Source organism: Myotis myotis, unplaced genomic scaffold (assembly GCF_014108235.1).
Source record: "Myotis myotis isolate mMyoMyo1 unplaced genomic scaffold, mMyoMyo1.p scaffold_m19_p_8, whole genome shotgun sequence".
NCBI classification, from domain to species: Eukaryota; Metazoa; Chordata; class Mammalia; order Chiroptera; family Vespertilionidae; genus Myotis; species Myotis myotis.
The window spans coordinates 32430837-32454124 of record NW_023416390.1 but is presented as its reverse complement, the minus strand read 5'-3'; the positions used below and the strand labels follow the sequence as shown (position 1 = coordinate 32454124).

The 23288-nt window shown below is 45.0% G+C and overlaps 1 protein-coding gene and 2 non-coding genes across 11 annotated transcripts in view; all 3 read right to left on the bottom strand.

Moving 5' to 3' along the window:
• ATG16L1 (autophagy related 16 like 1) overlaps positions 1 to 23288 on the bottom strand; it is a 65936-nt gene that overhangs the window by 30931 nt on the left and 11717 nt on the right. For 2 of the 9 annotated variants that reach the window (XM_036318875.1, XM_036318877.1), the window contains exon 1: positions 2856 to 3834. Coding sequence is in view for 4 of the 9 variants with exons in the window: in XM_036318872.1 (XP_036174765.1) it covers positions 3064 to 3157; positions 3841 to 3942; positions 4691 to 4738; positions 4862 to 5011; positions 6924 to 7029; positions 7287 to 7407; positions 12195 to 12266; positions 12952 to 13022; positions 15234 to 15339; positions 18086 to 18188; positions 18806 to 18856; positions 19081 to 19137; positions 19946 to 20032; positions 22778 to 22843 (1234 nt within the window). In the remaining 5 variants the exon portion in view is untranslated. The other 7 variants (XR_004969184.1, XR_004969183.1, XM_036318872.1 and 4 more) reach the window with 7 other exon arrangements.
• LOC118662340 lies at positions 7896 to 8156 on the bottom strand. Its single transcript, XR_004969721.1, has one exon.
• On the bottom strand, positions 16965 to 17235 carry LOC118662342. Its single transcript, XR_004969723.1, has one exon.

Genomic DNA, 23288 nt, shown 5'->3' with positions numbered 1-23288 from the left:
GGGATTGAGGTGCAACCTGGGCATGTGCCCTGAGCGGAATTGAACCATGACCTCCTGGTTCATAGGTCAATGCTCAACCACTGAGCTATACTGGCCAGACCAGAAACACTTGGTTTCTGCAGCCCAGCAGTCTTGCATGGGGTGCTTTATCATGGCCACTCTCCTCTCTGGATGCCCCATAGTGATGAGTTTCAAGTCTACATTTTAAAATGTCCAGTTCCCTAAGAACACAGTTGTGAAGACACAGGCAGCTCTGCGCACCTTGGCACACTCCGTGATCTGGAACTTCCCCACCCACCCACTCTGGGCCCCTCCGTTTCCCCATGTCCACACAAAATGTCCCGTGTGCCATCATGTGAAGATCAGAGGGGCTTTACAAAAGACTCTTAGGATAAAGGCAAGTATGCGTAGTCTGTGCTTTAGTAAGACATCACATTTGATTTACTACACTATTGTGGGCAACGACTTAGTAAATAGTTAAGATGTTTTAAAATTCTCAACTTCTGACATGTTAATGCATGCATCAACACTGATAAAGAGCTCACTAGCTATAACCACCCAGGAGTCCTTTGCCCACCTCCCACCCTCCAACGAAACCAGTAGCACAGGTAGGGTCCCTGATAACCTCAAAGGTGGCAGGGTGAAGACCATGAGTTGGATGGAAGCCATACTCCACTGCAGTGAGTCTACACCATCAACTCAATCTTGGTGGCCAGGTGACTTGAAAAGCTTCAGTGTGGATGAACCTCAAATTGAAACTTTTTTAAAAAGCAGAGACAGCAGGAATGCTCCCCTCCAAGTTCAAAGAAAATAGGATAATCAAAGGCTACTGCAATGCTTACTTTGGGTCTCCTTTAAAAATGACTCCCTTGCCTGATTGGTGTGGCTTGGTGGGTGAGCATTGATCCATGAACCAGGAGGTCATGGTCCAATTCCCAGCCAAGGCACATGCCCGGGTTTTGGGCTTGATCTCCAACAGGGGGCGGGCAGAAGGCAACCAATTGAAGATTCTCACTCATCCTCTCTGAAATCAGTAAAAACATTAAAAAAAAAAAAAAAAGACTCCCACTTGCAAAGGGTTTCTTCAGCTTTCTGGAGAGTGCTGCCTGAGACGTCAGATCTTGATGTTATCTTGACTCAAGCTGCTGGGCTGAGCAGATGTTTGGCCAACTCCTTGGTAAACAGTGTTGTAATGCAACTGGCTTACAGGGGGATTCCAGGGAGATGCTAATTGTTAATGCAGAAGGATGCTTGCTAGGTATCTGAGCTGCCATTTAAAAGTCACTCCTCAATGAGGTAATTCATGCCCCTTCAACAAAGAGGAGCCTGGAGACACGGAGAGTTCATGATCAATCCTGTGGACAAAGTCTCCCGTGCAGGGCCCAGGAGCGTGTCCTGCTGCCTGTGGAGCCAACTGCAGGGGTGACAGAAGTGCATGGGGCTCTCAGAACACAACTCCCCAAGTTTTGAAGACACCCTTTTCCTGTTTAAGAATTGCAAATGACAGGAAGCTGGGACGTTCATATTTATAGGCAGTGACAACCTGGACTTAAATGAACAAGGAGAAAAAGATACCAGGAAAGTATTTCCATTACTTACAAATGAATAAAAGCCAGGAAAATAAATAAAAGAGTCCCCCCCCCCCCCCCCCCCCCCGCCCAGGATAAAGGAGAATAAAAGAACCACCAAGAGACATGGAGTTTGAAAAGTATATAACAGATTTCTTTTTTATTTACAATCAAGTTCTGTTGGGCAACACAGTTAAATAAATAAAAGATGTGCCCTGGCCTGTGAATTTCAACTCCCCTCAACTCGAGCTCTCTGAACAGAAAAGAGAAGATGAAGGTGGGCAAGAGGGAAGGGGAGTTCTGCCCTGTAGGAGGAAAGGCACTCCTCATCCCCCACCCCTCACCAGGCTCCAGCACTCACACCAACATCTGTCCAGAGAGCAAGTATGGGAGGAAACAAATAAAGTGCAAATTAGAAAGTGATAAAAATATTGGTGTTTCAGTCACTCGAGGAACCAAAATTTTATACACAAGGAAAATGGGAAAGAAATGTTTAAAAAAAAAAATGCCCCAGGCCAGTTTCCCTGACCTCAATCACAGCTCCTGAAACGGAAGGTGATATTCATTTCCCGCCTCCTGGAATGGGCTTCCTGTGCTCCAGCACTGAGGGCACTGCACATGGGCTTGGCACAGTGGCAGTGACCTGGAGCTGCTGGCTCCAGAGATACACCCGAGTCCCAGCAGCTGTACCCAAAGACCGTGGCATGCACCCACTTTCTTGGAAGGGACAGATGGGTCTAGGAAGACACCTACTCCTGCAGCACACACACACTTCTCTGGAAAAAAAGGTTTTTGCACTTCCTCTCAAAAAAATATTTTGTAACCAAGTTGCGGTTTATGTTTTGACCAATAAATAGATATGTAGAATCAGGAGCTTTGAAGAACAGTTACTTCCCAAGATTTGTTTAGGAGACCTAAGAAAATGCCAACCGTAATCAGGAGATCACACTAAGAGCTTCGGAATAATGATACGAACCAGCAGGGAGGGCGGCAGTCCCATGTCTCCTTGGAAACCAGGGCAGTCCCTGTGGGCTACCTGAGGACAGGGGTAATCCTGTTTGGGTATCTGTTAATCCAATGATTAAAGCAAGTTCACCAGGAAAATGATCCAAGGCGACAGGACATGCGTTGGCCAGAACTGACTCTGAAGGAAGAAATAAGCGGGAGGACCCCCCACCCCCCACACACATGTGGGGTGCTGTTGGCACTGCCTGTGCTGCCTGCCCCGCTGAGGTATGGACGGTCAGAGCTAGTAGTGTTTCCCACAGAATGGAGGCAGCGACCCACCTCTGCTAAGTGGCTGCAGAGGCAGCGTCATTCCTCCAGGTCATTAGAGACTGCAGCCCAAATCCTCAGAAGTCCTGCTCAAAGGAAAGTCGCCTGGCTGGCTCTTCTCTGGAGGTCAAAGCTACACCCCACACGCCACCTGCCAGGACAGAGCTGCGGCCTGAGTGCTTCTCCGGCTTCGGATCCGCTCTCTCCTGAGGAGACACCGTCAGTATTCTGACCACAGCACAGCTTTGCTTCCCTTGTCCACACTGACGATGTGGGAGCCGGAGGGGGACCATGCCACCGCATTGATGGACGAGCTTCAAAGGGAGAGGTCAGAACATCTGTGAGGCCTCAGTGAGCTCGGCACCAGGCTCCCTCGCTCCTGGGGGTTGTGCCTTCTCCACAGCTGTTTTACTCACCCGGCTGCTCCCGCTCACAGGCAGGCACTTAGTAAAGAGCAGAAGAATGCAGAAGGAACCCTGCACTGTGCTTTGGGAAGCAGTTTGGGAATGAAAGGAGCAGGCCCAATCAAGTCTACCCTAAGCGAACAGCTCTGGGTGAATGAAGCAGAGAGAGACAGGACGACTGACGGAGGAGTAGAAATTGTCACTGCTTTTGAGGCACAGAGAGAGGTGGTTGTGGAGGAACCCTGGGACTGTGTTCTAACTAGCAGTTGGGCCTGGGTGGATGGAGCAAAGCTAAGAAAAAAAGGAGCCTAGGGGAAGACAAGAGAATGTTTCTCTACTCTTTTCTCCAACAGCCACTATTCTGATTGCTCAAACCGGAAGATTCTGTATAAATATACCAGCAGAGCATTGCAGCAGGCTGCACTGGGGGGACTGGCTGCTTCTCTCCACTAACCTAGCTCACAGCAGAGCACATGAGTGCACACTGCCCTCGTGGGGCAGACTCAGGTCCATGACTGAAGAGAGCATGACTCCTGGGATGAAGTCACAGGACCTGCTCACAACCTCAGAGGGGCTCCCAGGGGTCATCTTACCCATGATGCTTTGAAAGGACCTTCTCCACTTTCCCAGAGAGCACACTCCAGACGTAGAGAGAGCCCTCCGCGGAGCCTGCTGCCACATAACTGCCATCAGGGCTGGAGAACACAGAAGACAGGAAATGGTGTCACCCCCCCCCCCCCCGCCCCCCCAGCATCCTCATGGACCTCCCGGCAAGAAGCAATGTTTAGTCTTCATTTATGAGACAAACACAGGGCTGGGCCTGTATACCCAAAAAATCAGAACTTGACACTCACGACTGTTACACCAAAGCTATTTCACCCTGTTATCTTGGCCTCACCCACCCAATGAAGAACAGTGCCACTATGTTACTTCTTGAGGCCACAGTCCCTCACTACCTCAGACTCCAGCTCAGCACACACAGGGAGATCAAGTCAACCCCTGAATGGCAAAGGGTTTCTTTTGTCTGGCAGATTGCCTGGTCACATGGCTCAGTGAAAGTAGGAAAGAGGGAAGAGGAAAGAGAGAAGCATTAACTGTGGAGAAGTTTCTCTGCGATGCTGGAACTTTTCACTAGACTTTCCCACACTTGCCTAAAAGCTCTCAAACAGCTCTTCTCTAAATGCATGGAGAGATGCGAACCTGCCGTGCCCAGCAAGAACCAAGTGGGCAACCAGTTCATTTTGGTGCAATCACGAAGGAACAGGAGGGAGGAAGGACATGATAGTGACCTCTAGCACTGAATCTACAGGTTCACTCCTGGATGCTTGGCTGAGACACTGTATAAATCTGGCTCACTTTCTCAGCGGGAAAATGCCCATGCCTAACCTTTGCGGTGAACCAAGCTTGGGGGTGAGGTGGGGCAGAAGGAGAATCACCACTAACCTGAACACGACTCTCGTCCAGTCAGAGCCACACTTGAACCCAGGAGCACTGAAACAAACAAGAGGGCACCGTCACCCCGAGAGCTCAGAGTACTCAGGGTCTGAGAGCAAACCGGGGCCTCTGGTCTTCATGCAACCCTCAGGAGCCCCAAACCAGCGTGGCTTTAGTTACCTAAATGTCTGTCTGACAGCATTTATTCGGAGATCGATAATTTTTAGCAGGTCATCACGGGAGCAGCTTAGGAGTTCAGTTCTTTCTGGGTTTAAGTCCAGGGCAGTAATCTTCCCCAACAGCTCCATCTCTCGGATGATAGTCTCTGACCTACCAAAGAGATGGAAAGTCTGAGAAAATGTACCACAGAAATGTCAGACTTCCCCATCTGAATCAGGATGGCATGCCATGGAGCAGAGAAGGGGAAAAGGCAAGTCAACCAGAATGCAAAGCTCTTCCAGGCAGTGAATGTGTTTCCAGCCTTATAAAAATAACCAGTGTTGCTTTTATTATCTTTCCATCAACAGACTCTATGGTAATAATTTTGAGAACTAGAACTCTAAATCTGGTAAGGATTCATTTCCCTGCCCACTTTTGGAACCATACGATAAATGCCAATCGGAGCTTCTGATCAGCATGTACCAACCAGGGCTCCTATCCAAATATGGAGAAAGCTGTGCTTTCTCACAGTCTCCCTGCCACACTAAGTTCAGCTCAGGGGCCCCCAACTTCTTGGTGATGCTAGATGTGAAACTGGGACTCCGGGGCAGTCACCACACTCTGCAAGGCCCTCTCTCTTTCACTCTCTAGATTCTCATCTGGGCCCGTCCATAGCCAGGCCTGTGAACAGAAATCCTGGGCAGGACCCTGTTGCTGATGCAGGTGAAGGAGGTGCAGACCCTTCTGCAGGCATTTTGGTGTACTAGCAAGCGATTAAGGAGATGATTTCCTACCACAAACCATAACTAAGTAAGAGTGTTTTATCTTAGTGTTGGTAAGTATGTGGCTGGAGGCAAGACACTTCACTGCCTTGGAACTCGGGGTCTTCATCTCTTAAATTAGGCGCTACACCAGTAAAACTTGAAGTGATATCTAGGAGTCAGGAGCATCATCCCAGGCCTTTCAAAGCCTCATCTATAGCCAAGGCTCTTCACTCCCCATTCTGTCCACAACTGCTCAACAACTGGGCTTCTGCCCCAGTTGCCCTCCCTTCACTCAATCGGATCACCAACCACCTCCTATCAAACCAGCCTCATCCAACTGGACCCCTCCTGCCACCTGACCCCGTTACTCCCTTAGCCGTGGCCCATCCACAGGACTCTGGTTCTCTTGCCCTTTCTAGTTCCTCCTCCTCAGACGGACCCCTAAGTGCTATCTTCTTACTGCTTTACGTGTGTCTGAGTAATCTGTTCTCATGCCTCCAAAGTCCTCTCCTGAGGACTTCCAACCTCTTTCAAAAATTCTGCTTTTGTTTTCCCAAATGCCTATTAGAAACCACAAACTAATGTCCTTAGCTGAACACATTCTCTGCACCCTCTTCCTAAACTTGTCATTTATTGTCCTGCTTTAGTTTTCTCCTTCCTACCTTCACATTCAACTTGTCACCAAATCCTGCCAGAATTCTCACTCAAGTGGATGCCCACCTTCTTCCTCCACTGCTTGGAGTTCAGATCCTCATCAACTCTGCTGATTTCCCTCTAAAAGTGCCACCCACACAATCTACTAGACTCCTGGGAAGCAATCCTTTGCTGAACATCCAATGGCTTCTAAGATCAAGTCTTTTACAAAATGGCCTATAAAGGCCCTGGCCATCTGGTCCCAACACACAGTATCAGTCTCCCCTGCCCAGAATGTCTCTCGGGGGCTTTTCTGCAATAAGAAGCCTGCTCTCCTCTCAAGATGAGTCTAACATCGCTGAACAAAGGGGCTGGCTCTGAATGCCTCAGCACTCAGGGCAGACCTGTGTGTCTGTCCCGCCTACTACATTTAATTACCCACCCACCCAGGTGTTCATCTCTGCTGATCATGCACCGGTAAGTACACAGTGCAAATCCATGGTTGTTGACCACAACTGTCGACTTCATGGTAAAGAATATCAAACTGTTAAAGTAAATGTGGACTGGAGCTTATCTCTGCATTTCCAGGGATTTAAAAAAACAACCGATATACAAATATTCACAGTTCTACCACGTACAGACCCTCTCACATGCCTCCCCACCGAGGGAGCTCTTGGGTATCATACCGGATGTCCCAGAAACGAATTTTCTTGTCAAAATGTCCACTCATTACACACTGCTCTGTGCAGACAATATCGTTGCAGCTGGATCCCGCAAACACTGTCTTTATGCCTGAAAGAAAGCCGAACATCAGTCATCAAGCAGAGCTCCTCTGTGGCTGTCCACATAACCTCACTCCCTCAGACCCCAAGCCAACAGAACTCCTCATTCACATGAAGCTTCAAACATGGAAAACTGCCACCACCTCAGCACCATTCTCACTTGCATTCAAACTGTATCACACTAAATGCAGGCTTTGATGTAGAAACAAACACCTCCGCAGTTAATGTCTAATCCCACATATAAACAGAGAGACTGAATTTCCTCACAGACTTTGCTGCGCAGATCCCAGAGTTTGAGGGTCCGGTCATGACTTCCAGAAACAATACGCGCATTGTCCAGCAGGAACTTGGCAGAGAGCACTTTGCCACTGTGTCCCGTGAGTGTGTGCTAGAAGAGAGAAAATACAGCGGGATAAGCCTGCGGGCAGCACACTGCGAGAGCCAGCTTCTCCAAACACCCAACGGTTGGTCAGGAACATCAGAGGCAGAAGGACCAGTAGCTGGGGAAACACCCAAAAAGCCTATCTATCTACGGGTACTGCCCAGAGGTGAGGTATATTAGAGGAATAGGATAAATCTCTGACCACAATAACATAAAAAAAAACAAAAACCCAAAACCAAAAAACAAAAACATCACCAGTACAAAGTTCACGTGTCCCATCCTCAAAACCAGCAAGGGCAACCAGAGGACTTTTTTGAAACACTGCACTATTCTTGCACCTTTTTTATAAGACTGTATTATATCAAATCACAACATTTTAAAAGCTTTGGGTTTAGCCAGTGCCTCTAAAAGTCAGAATAGACACAATTTACAAAAGGAAACATCAGGCCTCATTAAATAAACAATTAAAAGCCCTGGGGGTTTTTTCAAAGAGAGGTCTCAGCTTGAAAGTCAGATCAGAACCACAGGTACCACACTCCCAGTAATCACATCCCTTCAAGACTGGCTGTGGGATGTCAACCACGTGTCCTCCCTGGGCTCGCCAAGGAACACAGACCTGGGACATCACAGAGTGTCAGCTGCCCCTTTACTCATCAAAGCACTACTGGAGCCTGATGGGAGCAAGGCGGCTGGGGATGGTGAGGATGCAGGGAGGGGACCTGGGGAGTCAGCCCTTTTACTAGTCATCATTGACCTCTTTTATATTTGCAAAACCTCCAAGGCTCAAAAGGTATTCACTGATGTTTTCTTTCTAATAAAAACAAGCCTTTTTAAAAGACCCTAGTATACTTACTCCACTGGTAATGATGGCTTTCAACCTCACTCCCAAAGATGAGACCTCAGAGTTTCGTGTAAAGTTTTCAGTGTTGAAATTTAAGAGTCCCGTCTTTCTGCTATACTGAGTGGAGCAACTGCATTTAGTACAGGAACAGAAACTTAGGACACGCGTACTTCTCCCTTTCTAAGAAGTCTGTTCGCTTCTCACTCACATCCCTCACCCGACACCTCTCTGAAAGTGGGACTGATCTTACAAGTGTGCCAGCAGGTGGTGGCTGGGCTGTAGCAGTGTGAAAGCTGCCACCAATCCTGCTGGTGAAAGCAACTCCAGCACCAAAGCTGACATTCCACACAGTACAGGAACGTGAGTCCACTCAGTACAACTCAACCAATCTGTACAAGTCAGAGGAGACAGGAATCTGGGTAGGTACTTCTCATGCAATGTTAATTAAGTCCTTAGTTCTGTGTATATGCACTGTCTGTAATCACATTTCATCAACATAGGGAGAAAATGACATCGCTCATGAATGGGCTATGCGAATGCACTCACTCTTGCACACTTTCACATTTCTGTATATTTCTTGTTATTTTTAACATTATAGTATAAGCAGGTTTTCATGTGAGAGCTGAAAACACATGGGCTTGGGGTCACACTGATGTGGCTCTACACAGCCTGGGCCTCTAAGTTAAACTGAGGAAGACAAATCTCTTTCTCGCGCTGGTTTAGCAGTATGAAATAGGCACATGTGGACAGCACTAACTCTTTTCCTGTTTGCACCCTCACACTTGAGTCTTCATAAATACTTCAATAGCTGAATAATCTGTATGTGGTGAGGTGACAATTTAGCTGAAATTTCCTTGGCCAGCAGACACGTAAGTTGCTTTAAAAGTTTCATGATGACAAATAATGCTGCAATGAACACTATGAGCACACAGCTTTTTTTCTTGACTTATTTCCTGGAATGAACTATTGGACTAATGCAGTGGTTCTCAATCTCTGGCCCTGTAAAACAGTTCCTCATGTTGTGACTCCCAACCATAAAATTATTTCATTGCTACTTCATAACTGTAATGTTGCTAATGTTATGAATCGTAATGTAAATATCTGATATGCAGGATGGTCTTAGGTGACCCCTGTGAAAGGGTCTTTCGACCGCCAAAGGGGTTGCGACCCACAGGTTGAGAACCGCTGGACTAATGGACTAAAGAAAAGGAATGTTTTTATTGGTTGGCCCTTCATATGTATTGTTAGCTTGCTTTTTAAAGTCTGGACTTCTGCAAATCTTGCTCTTGGTGGAAACCCAGATGGATCTGCCTGAGGCTGACAAGCTCTATCTCCATGTTCTCAACGGCAAGGAATTGAGCCTCCTACAAGCACTCACTTTTACCATTTAAAAAGTGCTTATTCTAAGTGGATCAGATTAAAAATTATATCATTCACTCAGTTTTTTGTATTCACTTATAATACTTAATTTTAATACTACTTTTAAGTTTTACCTTAGTCTTTTCAACAAGGACTCATTAGACATGCCACAGTGGGTTCGGCTGTTGCAGCAGCTCGAGCCCCACATGGGAGGGAGGTTTGGCATTCTTCTCTAGCGCTCTGCCCAGACTCGCGTGTTCCGGGGCAGACCCTGAGGGCTGCCCACCATGCAGGCAGCTACTGTTAATATCAACCGAAGACCACTGATGCCAGAGAAATGCAGAACTTGATGAGGAAGTTTCTGAAATAATAACCACCACCTGAAAGCCAGTCCTGCCTCTGGCCACCTCTCCACGTCACTGTCAGAGAACTGAACAGGGTGGGTTCTTCAATCCAGTTTCTCAAGTCACAGCTCAGAGAGTGGCCGGGCCAGTTGGCACTGACTTTAGATTTTTAAGGGAGTTTAACACACCTGGTATTGAAGGAGTCCTGTCATGGGCCCCTTTCAATGCCAGGCTGTTTCTAGGGGCCCTTTACTGAAAGGGTTTTAAAGCAAGCACTCACCCAGTTGCTTCTTGCTCTAGTCTCTCCCAACACTATTCACTTATCATCAAAGTTAAAGAGAGACTGACCAGAGCTTGGATCTGAGTTTTAGACCATAGGTGTCCATTCATCCTCTGTAAAGAGGGTCTAAGTGGGAGCCACAGCCCCTACAACAGGAAGCCCACTTAGTTCCAGGCCTTGGTAAGGGTGTGATGTATGAAAAAGGCCTCCTGGATCTCTTCCCACATTTACTGAGGGACAGGACATGGCTGTGAGCAGACCTGAGGCCACAGAGCCAGCTAGTCCAGCAAAGGAGACGACGGCCCCAAAACGAGCCCAGCTTGCAGAACCCTGCAGAACCCTCTCTGATAAAACTCTGCAAACTAGCGCACTTGAGAAAAGTTTCCCAACAGTATGACCTCTGTCTTCCAGAGCTACCTCACCTCCAGATCCTCTTCCTCTTATGTCAGACCCAAAGGTGATGCCCACCTGTAAAGAACTCTACCAACGAAAAACACATCCTGCACAACTGACTGAATCAACTGCCTGCCTGGGTCCTCCCTCCAAGGGCCGCAAATGTAAGGAAAGCTGTACGTCCCTCAATTAAACACTTCAGCTGTTTCCCAGTCTAGAATAATCCAGGCCAATCCAACACAGGAAAGAGCACAGGCCTCAATTCCAGTTCTCACCTGTTTGTTAACTATGTGACCTCGGGCAAATCGGAGCCTCCCTGGGGACGACAGCAGTAATGCACATAACACCCTCGGTACTGGGTCTAATACAGAGGCCACTCAAGAAAAGCCACCTTCCTTTAGGTAAGTTAATGATTGTAGACGCATACAACTGTCTTACACGGCAGTTACACAGAACATGGCAGACCACAGAACGAATTAAAAAACTGCTATGGAACAGGCTAGGCATCTTTCCATGTTTAGCGTGAACTCTCACGCTTTAAGCTGAAAACTCGCTCAAATATTTGAACAGACGTGAACTGTTGCTTGAGGCAAGCCTAGCGCTGCCTGTGGGTGCCAGCAGTCCACTTCCACTCCTTCACTCAGACAAGAACCCAGGCAGGCTCTTCAGCTTTCAGAGAACATAATCTGTCATCTTCAAGCCTTAGACTTTATATGTGCAGCCCTGGATCTTCTTTCAACTAAGAGTCAAGAATTACCACTGTGATCATTTTTCACAGCACCTTCAAGAAAATGGAAAGTCTAAGGGATCCATTCACTGTGTTTTTAATGAATCTTCTAGCTGCACTCTTGCGTCACCAAAACAGACCACCGTACACCACCCAGCACAGCTCCCACCTCCCTGCATCTACCTTTAATAAGTTCATCTTGACATCATGCCGTTTTCTGTGTGGGCTGACACACAGAGCTGCTGTCAAAGTCTTTTGGTAAAATGCCTACCAATGTCAAGTTCGCCCTCCATCTTAGCTTTCAGTAGCCCTTATTTAACGAGCTCATGTGAAGACTCCTTCAAGCTTAAGGAGAAAAGCCAGTCTCCAAATCAAATGATGTGTTTTTCATTAGAACAAAGGCAATATAACCCTCACGTTTTGGTCTTTGTCTTGGAATCCACAGGACTTTTCGGCAAGTCTGGGTTCAGATACAGGCTTCCTCCACATCTGATCCCATTACACTCCCCCCCCCCCCCCCCGCCCCTTCCATCTGACTCCTAGCACCAGTTGTTTTCTCTCAATCACAGTGCATCCATATGTATGTCTATATATCCTACTTTCCAGCTATACTCTGGGAGGTAATTACTAAGTCAGTTTATATGCTGTCATCAAGATCACGGAAATTAAGCTAAGACTGGTATCTATGGAAGTACCTCCTCTTATGAATAGGAATGTTCTGAGTCTTTCATGGAAAAGTGAAGGTTTCCTATTGCAGATTAAATGGACCTGCTATTGCCTACCATTGTTGTGCCTTTGATAACCATGAGAAGTTAGGAGATTATACTAATTTTCCTAACTGGGTCTTACCCGTAACCGATAATCATCCACGGTCCAGATTCGGCTTGCAAAATCGTTTGAAGCTGCTAAGAGGTAAGATCCCTATTGAAATAAAGGGAGAGGGAGGGTGAGACACAGATTTCAGCCAAAATAGAGGAATTCAGTTCACACAATACAAACTCCCCAATAATCAAGTCCAAGAAGGTCTAGATGTCTAAAACTATATACCTGATCCAAATACCAACTATTACCACCAGTGTCTGTCAACTCACCCACCCCGTTACGTTCAGACCTTTCTATTAAGCTCGCTCAATCTTGCCTGAAGGTTGAAGACCCTCCAGCTCAAAATGGAACTTGGCCTCCTGCATTCACTTCCCTCCGCTGCCCGCCTTCAGTAATAGCAAATACTAATTCTCTACACGCTGCTCCAGCCAGAAAGCCCACAGGAACTGACTCTCCCCTTGTCTCACCTCCCAGCTACCCCCTCGGAGATCTGCTCATCTCTGGTGCAGGTCTAGCTGGATGCCCTCCTCTCCACCCACAACACCTCAGCCCAAACTGGGACTTTTATCAAGTCTGCAGAGATCAGCTGGGTTAATGCAGACCTGCCTCCCCAACCCAGTCATGATCAGCACAGAATTTGTAATCTACCTGCATCTTTCTTTAATACTGATTTTACTCAAGATAAGTAGCAAACCAGGTGAGTTATTTTTAAATTTTGAAAACCAGATGTCTTGTTTCTAAACACCTCTGAACGCACCTATTTCCCTGGGTGTTAGATACTTACAGCACTATCAAATTCAATGCTTGTAATTCCTGCGTTACTGCCAGAGAGGGAACCCTTGAACTCACACTTGTCTGGATAAAAAGAAAGATGGAGGAAAGACAAGAAGGTAAAGCCATTATGTAAGTTAAAATGGGGCACCCGAAACACTGGAAGCCAACTATATTGTCAAAACAGCATTCCTGCACCATCACAGAATCAACCAGCAGGACAGACAGAATATGAGACATTTCTAAGAGCAACGAAGGTATATGTGGATGCAGAGCCTAGCATTTTGCATGTGTGTTAAGCTGTCCTTTTAGAGAAATTTAGTGTATATAGGCCATGTCAATCGACTTAGAGACTGAGTTTCATTTAGTTGTTATTTCTCAGTAAAATTTTCTAACTTACATCATAAACACATCTTTGGGTTTGATCCGTGTTTGGACCAACTTAACTCTGAACCATCAACTTTTCAAAATCCAGGTGTGATCACTTCAGGAATGTCTGAAAAGAGCTTCTGCTTAGTTAGATGTAAATGACTAGTCATTAGAATTCCAGTTAGCTAGTTTGAAATTTCTGGAGTTTGTCCTTGCACTTACTCTTTCCATGAACCCCAAGACTCTGGCAACCCAACTGCCTGCCAGTGTTCCCTCCCTCACCAACAGACTCAGCTACCGCTCCTGGGTCCCGCTTTCACAGAGCTGGCCCCACACACGGAAACTTCAATTATGCAGACATAAGCTTACAGGATTACAAGTCTCGATGATGAAGTGATTATATTCCTTTTTTATAGGGTGGCTTAAGGGTGACCTATATAGACAAGCTAGGAAAACAATTAGGGACCCATTCTAAATCAAGTTCATAAAAGGGGAGCACAGGACGAGAAACATTCCAATGTTATCTTTCTCAGCACTTCTAAATAATAGCAATATGAACACTGGTTTGGAGCTGTCAAACAGATTTAGGACTGGGATTACTAACCTGGTCTATGAACTCCACCTCTATACTTAACTGAAAAATATAGCACATTATATGCCTCTTCCTGGATCTTAGCTTTCATTAGCTTTTCTAAAGTAAAAAAGGGCCAACATCCACTAATTAAGGTCTTTATTTAGATTACACCTTTACAGACCAAATTATTACTGCAAATTCTAAGAAACAGCTCTCTGACTTATGCCCAAAATAGTCGTCTACTTGTTTGGCAGCCAAAATGCAAGAAGTGATTGATAAATGCTATTCCACACAAGAGATTGATCTCAAAGACCAAACACCTTGTTAAAAGTCAAAAGCTCTTTTATCTAGAAGGCACCAAGGGAGGTTATGTTAACGCTGTTTATAGAAGTAATTACCAATGGAGCCTCTGCTTTGATAGAAAGAGCAAGGATGGGTGTTCCTACTGGGTGGAGAGTGCCATTCTTCTGATATTTTAAAAGAGTAAAAACAGGACACCCCAAACTATTTCATAAACAGTCTCTTGGACTTTGTACCTTCCAAGGTTCAGTAAATATTAGCCAAGAGGAACAAAACTGCAGACTGAACAGGCTGTTGTGGACTAATTCTAATGGGCTTCAACTAGTTGTAACTGCCAGGGATTTAACTAATGAGGCACTTTCCTGAAAATCAAATGCCAGGGCAGACACACTTGGGGCTTTACTGACCACCTGTTCTAACAGACAGACTGCTCTTCTGTAACCACAGTGATCTACAGTGTTCTTCAGCAACTCTACAGCTTAGGGGAGGCTGTCATGGAGGAAACAAGGGACTCGAAACTTGACAAAGTGGTTCCTACAAAAACCTTCAGCCTATTCTTTGACCTTGCTTTATTAAAGGTATATGTATATTTAACTGAATCTCAAAATGTTGAAAGTGGGCTATGTTGTAGCTTCAGCATTTTAAGAGATGGGTTCATTAACTCCCATCTTTCAAAATGCCATCCCATTTCTGAGAGCTCTGAGATCAATTCTGAAACAAGGTCTAATCAAAGACCGTGTCTTGATCTTAGGGTCCTTGTCTGATAAGCTGCTTTTAATTTTCCTTTAAAAACCTGCACTTTCTTGGAAGGTGTTCTGATTAGTATATATTTGTAAGACACAAACATATCCATAACTTTACAGTATTTTCCAGTCACTGCTTGGAAACGCAGAGAAAACATCATCAGCTATAAAGTGCAACTGAGACAGTAATGATGCTCTGGTCAGGCTCCTTACACAAACTGTGCTTTGAGAAGATGAACAATTCAAAGGTTGCCTGAAACCAAGTCAATCAGATGTCACAGCTTCCTTTTGTACACTCTGAGATCTCACCTCCGGACACTTCCCAAAGCTTAACCCTCCGATCCATGCCACCCGTGGCCAACAGCCGGGATCCGGGACTGAACTGCACAGCGTTGACTTCCCCGTCATGAGCATCCTGCAAGACAAGCACCCTTTCAGACCCAATCACTGCCATTCCCAGGAAGAGACAGCCCAATACAAGTGAGCCCTCTGAATGTCTCACGAGGTTGAACATTCATCCCTAATGAGAAGAATCTCATCATAAACTACATCGGGTTCCTAGCACAGGCTTTCCTAAGATTCTATCATTTTATTCTTATAGCTAACAGTTCCACTTATTTAAATACAGTGCAACCTTTCAGGATTCAAACTCTGTGTAAACTGCTTCAAGTTTGTTGTCACATTAATCTTATTTCTTTTAAGAATAAGAAATTTCAATTTATATTCTTGTATGATCTCAATAGCTTTAGAGTAAGAGTGTGATTACCTGCTTTCCTTTTGGTCCAGATTGCATGAATACACATCACATTTATGTATCTAATTAACATACAGCATGACTTCTCATGATAAAGAAAGCTTTTATGGGTTTCCTAACAAGGATATTCTAACATGGAGTCCCAATATGAGCAGATGCCAGTGCTACTGAGGCACAGCAGTGTTAGAGTGAGATTCTATGCGGGCACTAACATGTATGAGCAGTGTGACTTCTGGCAAGTTCCTTACCTTCCTGAAGCCTCAGTTTGCTCATCTATAAAAAAGGACTTCCAGAAGTCTTGTGACCTAGGACTGTGCCTGACTACAAGACCTTCAACAAAAGTTAACAGGTGTTAGTTGGGAGAATTTAAGTTCATCATAGGGAAATTACTAAGACTGGCTTCCACACTGGAACACATGATATGACAAAATGGCATCTGTGGTCAGGATAATAAAGGAAACCAAGCAAAAAGCATCCCATCCTAGATTGAGAGGAGAAAATGCCAGAAGTTGTTGCTATAATCTCTTCTCTTTAAGACCCTGGATACGGAATAAAATTATTATTGGATATCAGCTGTAATTAAAACATAAAATAAAATAAAATAAATTATTTTAAAGACCGTGGCCAGGCTGGTGTGGCTTAGTTGGTTGAACATCAACCCATGCACCAAGAGGTCGCTTGATCTGCAGTAGGGGTTGTGCAGCGGGCAGCCGACTCATGTTTCTCTCTTTCCCTCTCCCTCTCTCTCTCTAAAAGTATCAATAAAAACATATTTTTTTAAAAAGACCATGGATACTAAAATATCTATGGATAAAACAATGTCTGGGACTCTGCTCCAACAAGAATGTGCAGGGGAGAGACAGTAAGATGGAGAAACGTGGCTAAATGAAGCTGCCAGACTGGATGATGGTACCCCAACGTTCTTTTTACTCTCCACTCTGATGATTGAAAATTTCCACAATAAAATGGAAAAAAACCCAAGACCATGAAAAAATGGATTATAAACATTAGATCATTAGGTCATCAATCATTTGCCCAAAAGGTTATTTGGGGAAGACAAAATCTGATCTTCACATTTGCCTGGGACTGAAAAAGATGCTTACTTAACATACTATTTCGAGCATAACTGAATATAAACATCACTTTATTATTTCCTTGCTTGGTGATCTGATTTCCCGTCCCTCCTGTATCCACTGCTAAAAAGCTGTATGACAGGAGACCAAACTTTTTAGCTCCTGTAATTCCCTTCCTTGTCTTTTAAAAAGACTATGTCTTTCTATTGAAGAGGTCTCAGATTGAAAACTTGAGATCATGCACCATCACACCCATGCTGCCCTCGTCACGCTCCTGAAGGCTGGTTCTGTTGGATAGTTGTCAGCTGTGAACTGACCACTCTCAGAAACACACACTGACAGAATCCCAATTATCAGCTGCTCCATTATCCCATGCACATGACTTAAATGTGATAGGAGGAAAAAATGGGCTGCTGGGAGCTGAGGGCAAGGAAGGGACTGTGACACTAAGTGCAATCAGACCTTTTACCAATCATCATTGACCTCTGTGAGGTGCCAGGCCTGCCAGGGAACCACAGGAGTACAGTGGGACTTTCTTTACATCTAAGGTAGTTCACTGTGTGCAAATATCCAATTACTAAAGTTTCTCCTGATGCCTAGAACGGAAAGCTCCCCCTTATAAATCCCATCTCATTTTTATAACAAGTCTTTCTCTCCCTGAAAGCTGGCTCCTCTACCTCACTGCAAGTGTCAGCCCAACTGACTGGGATCTGCTCTTCCTGTCTGCCCCCCCCCCCACGCCCCCCTTCACTTGAGCCCTGAGCCAGGCACTCTCCTGTTTCCACGCTGGTTCAATGTCTGCTCAGCCTCCCCAGCAGGGACCACACTATCCTTTGGTACTAGGACCCAGCTCTGAACTCCAGCTGACAGTACTTGATACCACAATGGCTTCTGCCAAGAACTGCTTCCAACCATGTGCTCCTAACGGTCAGAAGTCCCACAGATAGAGGTGGGAATCATGAAGCCTATAGTCACCCTATTGACCCTTCCAAACAGACCATGGACTAGACTCTTACTCTAAATTGGAGCCAACTGGTGATAGCGATCGCATGAATTACTAATTTCTCACATCTCTAATTATTTGCCCATGCCCCATCCCTCATGCTTCCAATCCTCTCTTAGCCAGTCCTGTATTACGGAGGGTGGCTGTAATAAATTCTATCCTCTGAAGCTAAGCAAAATGTATTAATCCCTTTCATCACACAGAGACAGGGGCAAAGGCCTGATATAAATAAAGCAAGAGTTTATTAGCTGCAGCAGGAGAAAGGACCCTTTAATTGTCACACTGTTACCATACTAGGCTTGGTGTGGGTTTGGGGAGAAACCATACTTACAAAGACACACACTGCAGTTGTTGGGACTCTCACTTCTTTACTAGAACCAGGATGAGTATCCGCATTGTCATGAGGTACCGGAAAGGAAGAGACAGAGCGCCTCCTAAGAAGTAACATAAAGGAGAACGTTAGAAAAGACAGCACAAGGCTACTTGTCCATCAACCTCAGAAGGGAGTCAAAGACCTTTTTATCAATAACTTCTTTTCCCTTTTAGACCCTTCAAACTAGAAAATGACTGGCCAAATCAGAAACACCCTCACTCAAGGATAACTGGGAAAATAGACAGCACATACATGTACTCCCCTGTTTGCTAACTCATGGATTCCAAAACTCAACATTGAGAAGAGTCCTGAACTACTGCTTCCCAGTCCATAAACTACTGAAGACTTTCTGAACATAATCTAAGTGCGAGCTCAGAAAGAGCTCGGTATTTTTGTAAAACAATTTAAAGACGTTTCTATGCCTAGTCAGTCATCCTCAGCATACACTGTGGTCAAGGCAAGTTGAAAACATGCCAAGAAAGAGCGGCGAGAGCGTGGCTGCTGTACAGAGCTCAACCTAACCGCCCCCACTCAGAGGGCTGCCGGCATTCCTAGGAACATGCAAAGCATCTTGGTTAGAACATGGACATAGATGATGGAGGGCAGTGAAGCGTTGATCAGCTCAATTATCAATGACCCACACCCACATGCTGGGATAAGAGTAGATAATATTTTCACCTGGCAGCATCAGAAGAAGAGTGATGTCCCAAAATGGGAGAGTCGGACAGACTAAAGGATAAGGCCAGAGATCAGCACGCAGCAAGATTAAGAGAAAGGAAGTTGAGGAAAAAGAAAGAAGCTAAATGAAAAGCTGAAATTAAGGCATCTGTATATTCTGTACCACTGACATTCTGGTGTACATTAAAAAAAAAAAAGATAATAAATCATGTACATATATACTTAGGTATATTTACATACATATGAACAAGGAAAGGTGAAGGTTTCTAACCTACCCAAAGATATTAGTGATAGAATCCAGAAGGCCTCCAGCAGGCTGCGAGAGTCGCTTACTAAAGAGGAGGGGAGGATAGGTTTAAACCTTAGGAACATTTTGCCCAAATAATCAATCAATAAAAACAGTCCACAAAAATAGGTTACCTGGGAGTATGTTTCCCACAAGTTCCCAAACCCCAGCTGAGAAACCCATCGCAGTACAAACCACCAGACAACAGTGGGAAGGTTGGAGGGAAACCCAGCCTCAAAGTTTTAAAAGAAACAAGGCTCTCTAGAATTAAATTAACTTCCTTGGCAATAATGCTTTTGACAATGAAACTGTCTAACTGACCTAATAATTTCTGGCTATTAATATCCAATCCCCATTCTTTCAGTCCTGCTTAACCAAATAAAAAGAATCCTGGATCCCAATAAGAATTAAACAGTATGATCTAAGCCAGCAGTCACCAACCTTTCCGACCTCACGGACCACTGGTTGGCGACCGCTGCTCCAAAGGTTTCCTTAAACAGGCGGTCGCCAACCTCTCGGACCTCACGGACCACCAGTGGTCTGAGGACCACCGGTTGGCGACCGTTGATCTAAACAATCACCCTGCCTAATAAGGTTGAACTGTCATTTTTTAGGAACCATTGAACTTTTTCTGCTTCCCCTCACAGCAGGTGGCAACATTAGGGGATGGCTTGCCTCCGTTAAGTAGACTGCAAGATGGGGTCACCGAGGAGCCTACTGATCTCTGTGGTTGTGCAAGAGGACCAGTGCCCCAGCACAGAGGCTTGGGTGCATCAGATTGCTGTCGTGGCCACAAATGTGCTCTGTGAAACTGCACCTGCATTCTCCTTTCCTGGCCAAACCCATCTACTTACGTGGCTGCTCTGCTGATGGCTCGCATGGGAGAGGTCTCTTCAGTGTGATCAGAGGTCTCATCCACAATGACTTCAATGTCATCATCCCTGGAAAGAAGGGCAAGAAGTAGAGTCTTTGATTCTGCTCAATCTGGACCAACAGGATTTTTCTTTTTTTTTTTTAATGTTTTTACTGACTTCAGAGAGAGGAAGGGGGAGAGAGAGAGAGAGAGGAATAGAAACATTGATGAGAGAGAATCTTTGATTGCTGCCTCCTGCATGCCCCCTACGGGGAATCGAGCCAGAAATCAGGGCATGTGCCCTGACCAAGAATCATACTGTGACCTCCTGGTTCATGGGTTGACACTCAACCACTGAGCCACACCGGCTGGGCTCAACAGGATTTTTATGATGAGTCTGTTGTGCAAATGCCAACAACATTTCCCAGTAACATACCACTTATGTGACTTTGCTACGACATCAATGTTTAAGGGTTCTCTGGAGAAAAAGGAGCTGTCATGCTCTGAACAATACTAAAAGAAACATTTAACCTGCCTAAATCATATCCAGAAGTCAGCTGAAGACAACCTTAAAAGTGAGCTTTTGATCTTTTCAGATCCCACTTAGAAAGCAAATAATGGTTTATTAAGCCCAGAACCACATAACCAGCACATAACTTCTTGCCATCAGAAGTCTGGCGAGCAGCTGAAGGCCTCCTGCCCTTGAACAACTGGACCGTACTCACCAATAAATAGTTCCCTGGGACAGGGAAGGGACACAGATAGGGGCAGCTACAAAGTATAAGAAAACAAGTAAAGGGAGAAGGTCCTGTTGAATAAGCAAAGGGACCCATAAAAGGGCAATGAAATCAATAGTTGCCTTAACAACTGTTTTAAATATTACTTTAATAATATAAAAAACAGGAAAGCAAAATTTAAACATAATTCACTTACACTCTGGGTAGTTCATGTTTAAACTACTCAGTGCTCCTGCCCCGGCTGGGTGTCAGTTGGTTGGAGTGTCATCCAGTACACCAAAAGGTTTCAGGTTCAATTCCTGATTTCTCTTTCACATGGATGTCCCCCCCAGCCCCCCACTCAAATCAATCAAAATATTCTCTGGTGAGGATTAAGAAGAAGAAGAAAAAATTAAGTCCTTGGTGCTCTTGACATTTGGAGAGTCCAACGCATTTCACACAAAGCCATCAAGTCACAGGAACACACTCCTTTGCTATTGCTCATCCTATGGATGCAAGAGCGCCTCTGGAATCCACCGCCCTCCCCCCCATTTTCCTGGTAGGGGGAAGTCAAGTAATTATTTTGGTCTTAATGAACTCCTACCGAGTTTCAATCTTCATGGAGAAGTAAAATGATAAAATGTAATAACCCAAGACTGTATCAACTAATTTTTGGATTCATAGAAGCTTGAAAGCAAGATTTTTTCCATGATTATCTGGATTAGGTAAGTATATACGTAAGGACCTGTTATCAAGCAAGTTAAACCAAGTCAAAGAAAACTTATTTTCCTTGGCTATTGCATCTAGGGTTCTGTGTAACTGAACCCAGCCTGGGCCAGGATGTACAGGGAAACAAAGGTAGGTCTGAAGAAGAGAACAAGGCTGGGCTTTCTTTTCTTCTAGGTTGTGGTTCTGGAAGTCACTTGTGTTCACACAAGGGTGACAACAGACCAGCAGAGATGGCAAGAGTAGCAAAAATGAGTTGAGATCATGTAAATGCTTTAAAGTAGAATTTTAAAGCCATAAAGGTACTCTGAACTCTGATGGCCCAGGGCCATCAGAAAATACAAGGGTTTGGCAATTGGTTATCAAAACCCTTCAAAGATGTAAATGTCCTTCCTCCAGAAACTCCTCTCTTAGGGAAGCACAGAGACTAAGAACAGGCCTTGACAGACACCCCTGGCTTTGCATCCCAGCTCAGCCCCTTTCTGGGTGATCTTGGGCAGGATGCTCCATCTGTCTACATCATGTCACACCTAGTCACCCACTTATGCTGGCAAATAGATGGACAATCAATGCTTTGGTGGACAAAAATAACAAAGCTGTAATTTTTAAGAAATCAAACCTCATTTCCAGGTCAATTAATTTATTTACATTGCAGTTTTGTCAGGTTCATTTTCCACCTCTACAATTACAGAAGAAATGTCCATTCTGCATCTACAGCAAAGGCTTGGTATGAGAACCTTCTTGTTTCCCTATAAAATAAGACCTTTGTCTGCTAGGTGACTCCTAAATGAATTTCAACCACCCCCCCTTCATTTATATGCAAGTAACTTTTTAAAAACCAGATAATTCTAATGCCATATTCCAGAATATAATTCAACAGGAAAAGAACACATTCTGAATTAGAGACAAAAGGAATTCAGTCATGAAAGCTCCCACCACCTCAAAACAAAGCTTTGGGTCTCAGGGAAGATTCTCCACCCTGTCTCCAGATTAGGAAAAGCTCCAACTGATTCAATTCCTTTTGTTCCAACAGATCCTAGTCTTCACTTATGCTTCAAGGATTTGCCCAAACATCCATTTAAAGCCACAAACCAAGAGCAAAAGAACCCTGCCCAGCATAACACTGCCCCAAGCAGGGGGAGAAAGTGGGTCAGTAGCAACAGGAAAACAGGGAGGTTGTCATGAGTTAGGGGTGCAGGGAGTTAGAACTCATAGCACATGAGGGGTGTAAAGAGGAACAATTTTCTGGAAGGTAATGAGGGTTCTTTTCTTCCTTAAATCTTTTACATTTCTTTCAGCAATCCATAAAATGGTTTTATAGAAATTAAAAATATATTAAAAAGAGAGAATCAAATTATTCAGAGCAGTTTTGATTGCATAGCTCTACTTACTGTTCAACTGGTAGAGGTTCTTTCGCTGCTTCTGCAAGCTCTTTTTGCAGTCGGGCTTGCCGCCGCCTATTAAAAAAGAAAAGAAAGCCCACTACTTATGTTTGCTTAAAAAATGCATGGGGCTTTGGCTCTCAATAAACTAGCTCTAATAATGTATCTAAATATTCAGTGCATTCAAAATAACAACTGCCCTGAGCAAAGACTCCAAAGTCCCAAATCCATACTGGTAACATTGGTAAAGATGCTGTTATAAAGGATGTCAGAGCAAAGCCTGGAGGGAGGATTATCCTATCTAATAATAGACAAACATGGTAATTGACCGTACCTTCGCTATGCCCCCCCCATTGGCTAATCAGCACGATATGCAAATTAACCACTAAGAAAGATGGTGGTTACCTTGCATACACCGGCTGGGAGCGAAGCAAGCCAGGCGGCTGAAAACAAGCCGGGAGGTGGAGGCAGGAGCAAAAGAAGCCGGGCGACAGAGATGGGAGCGAAGCCTGCCTCAGCG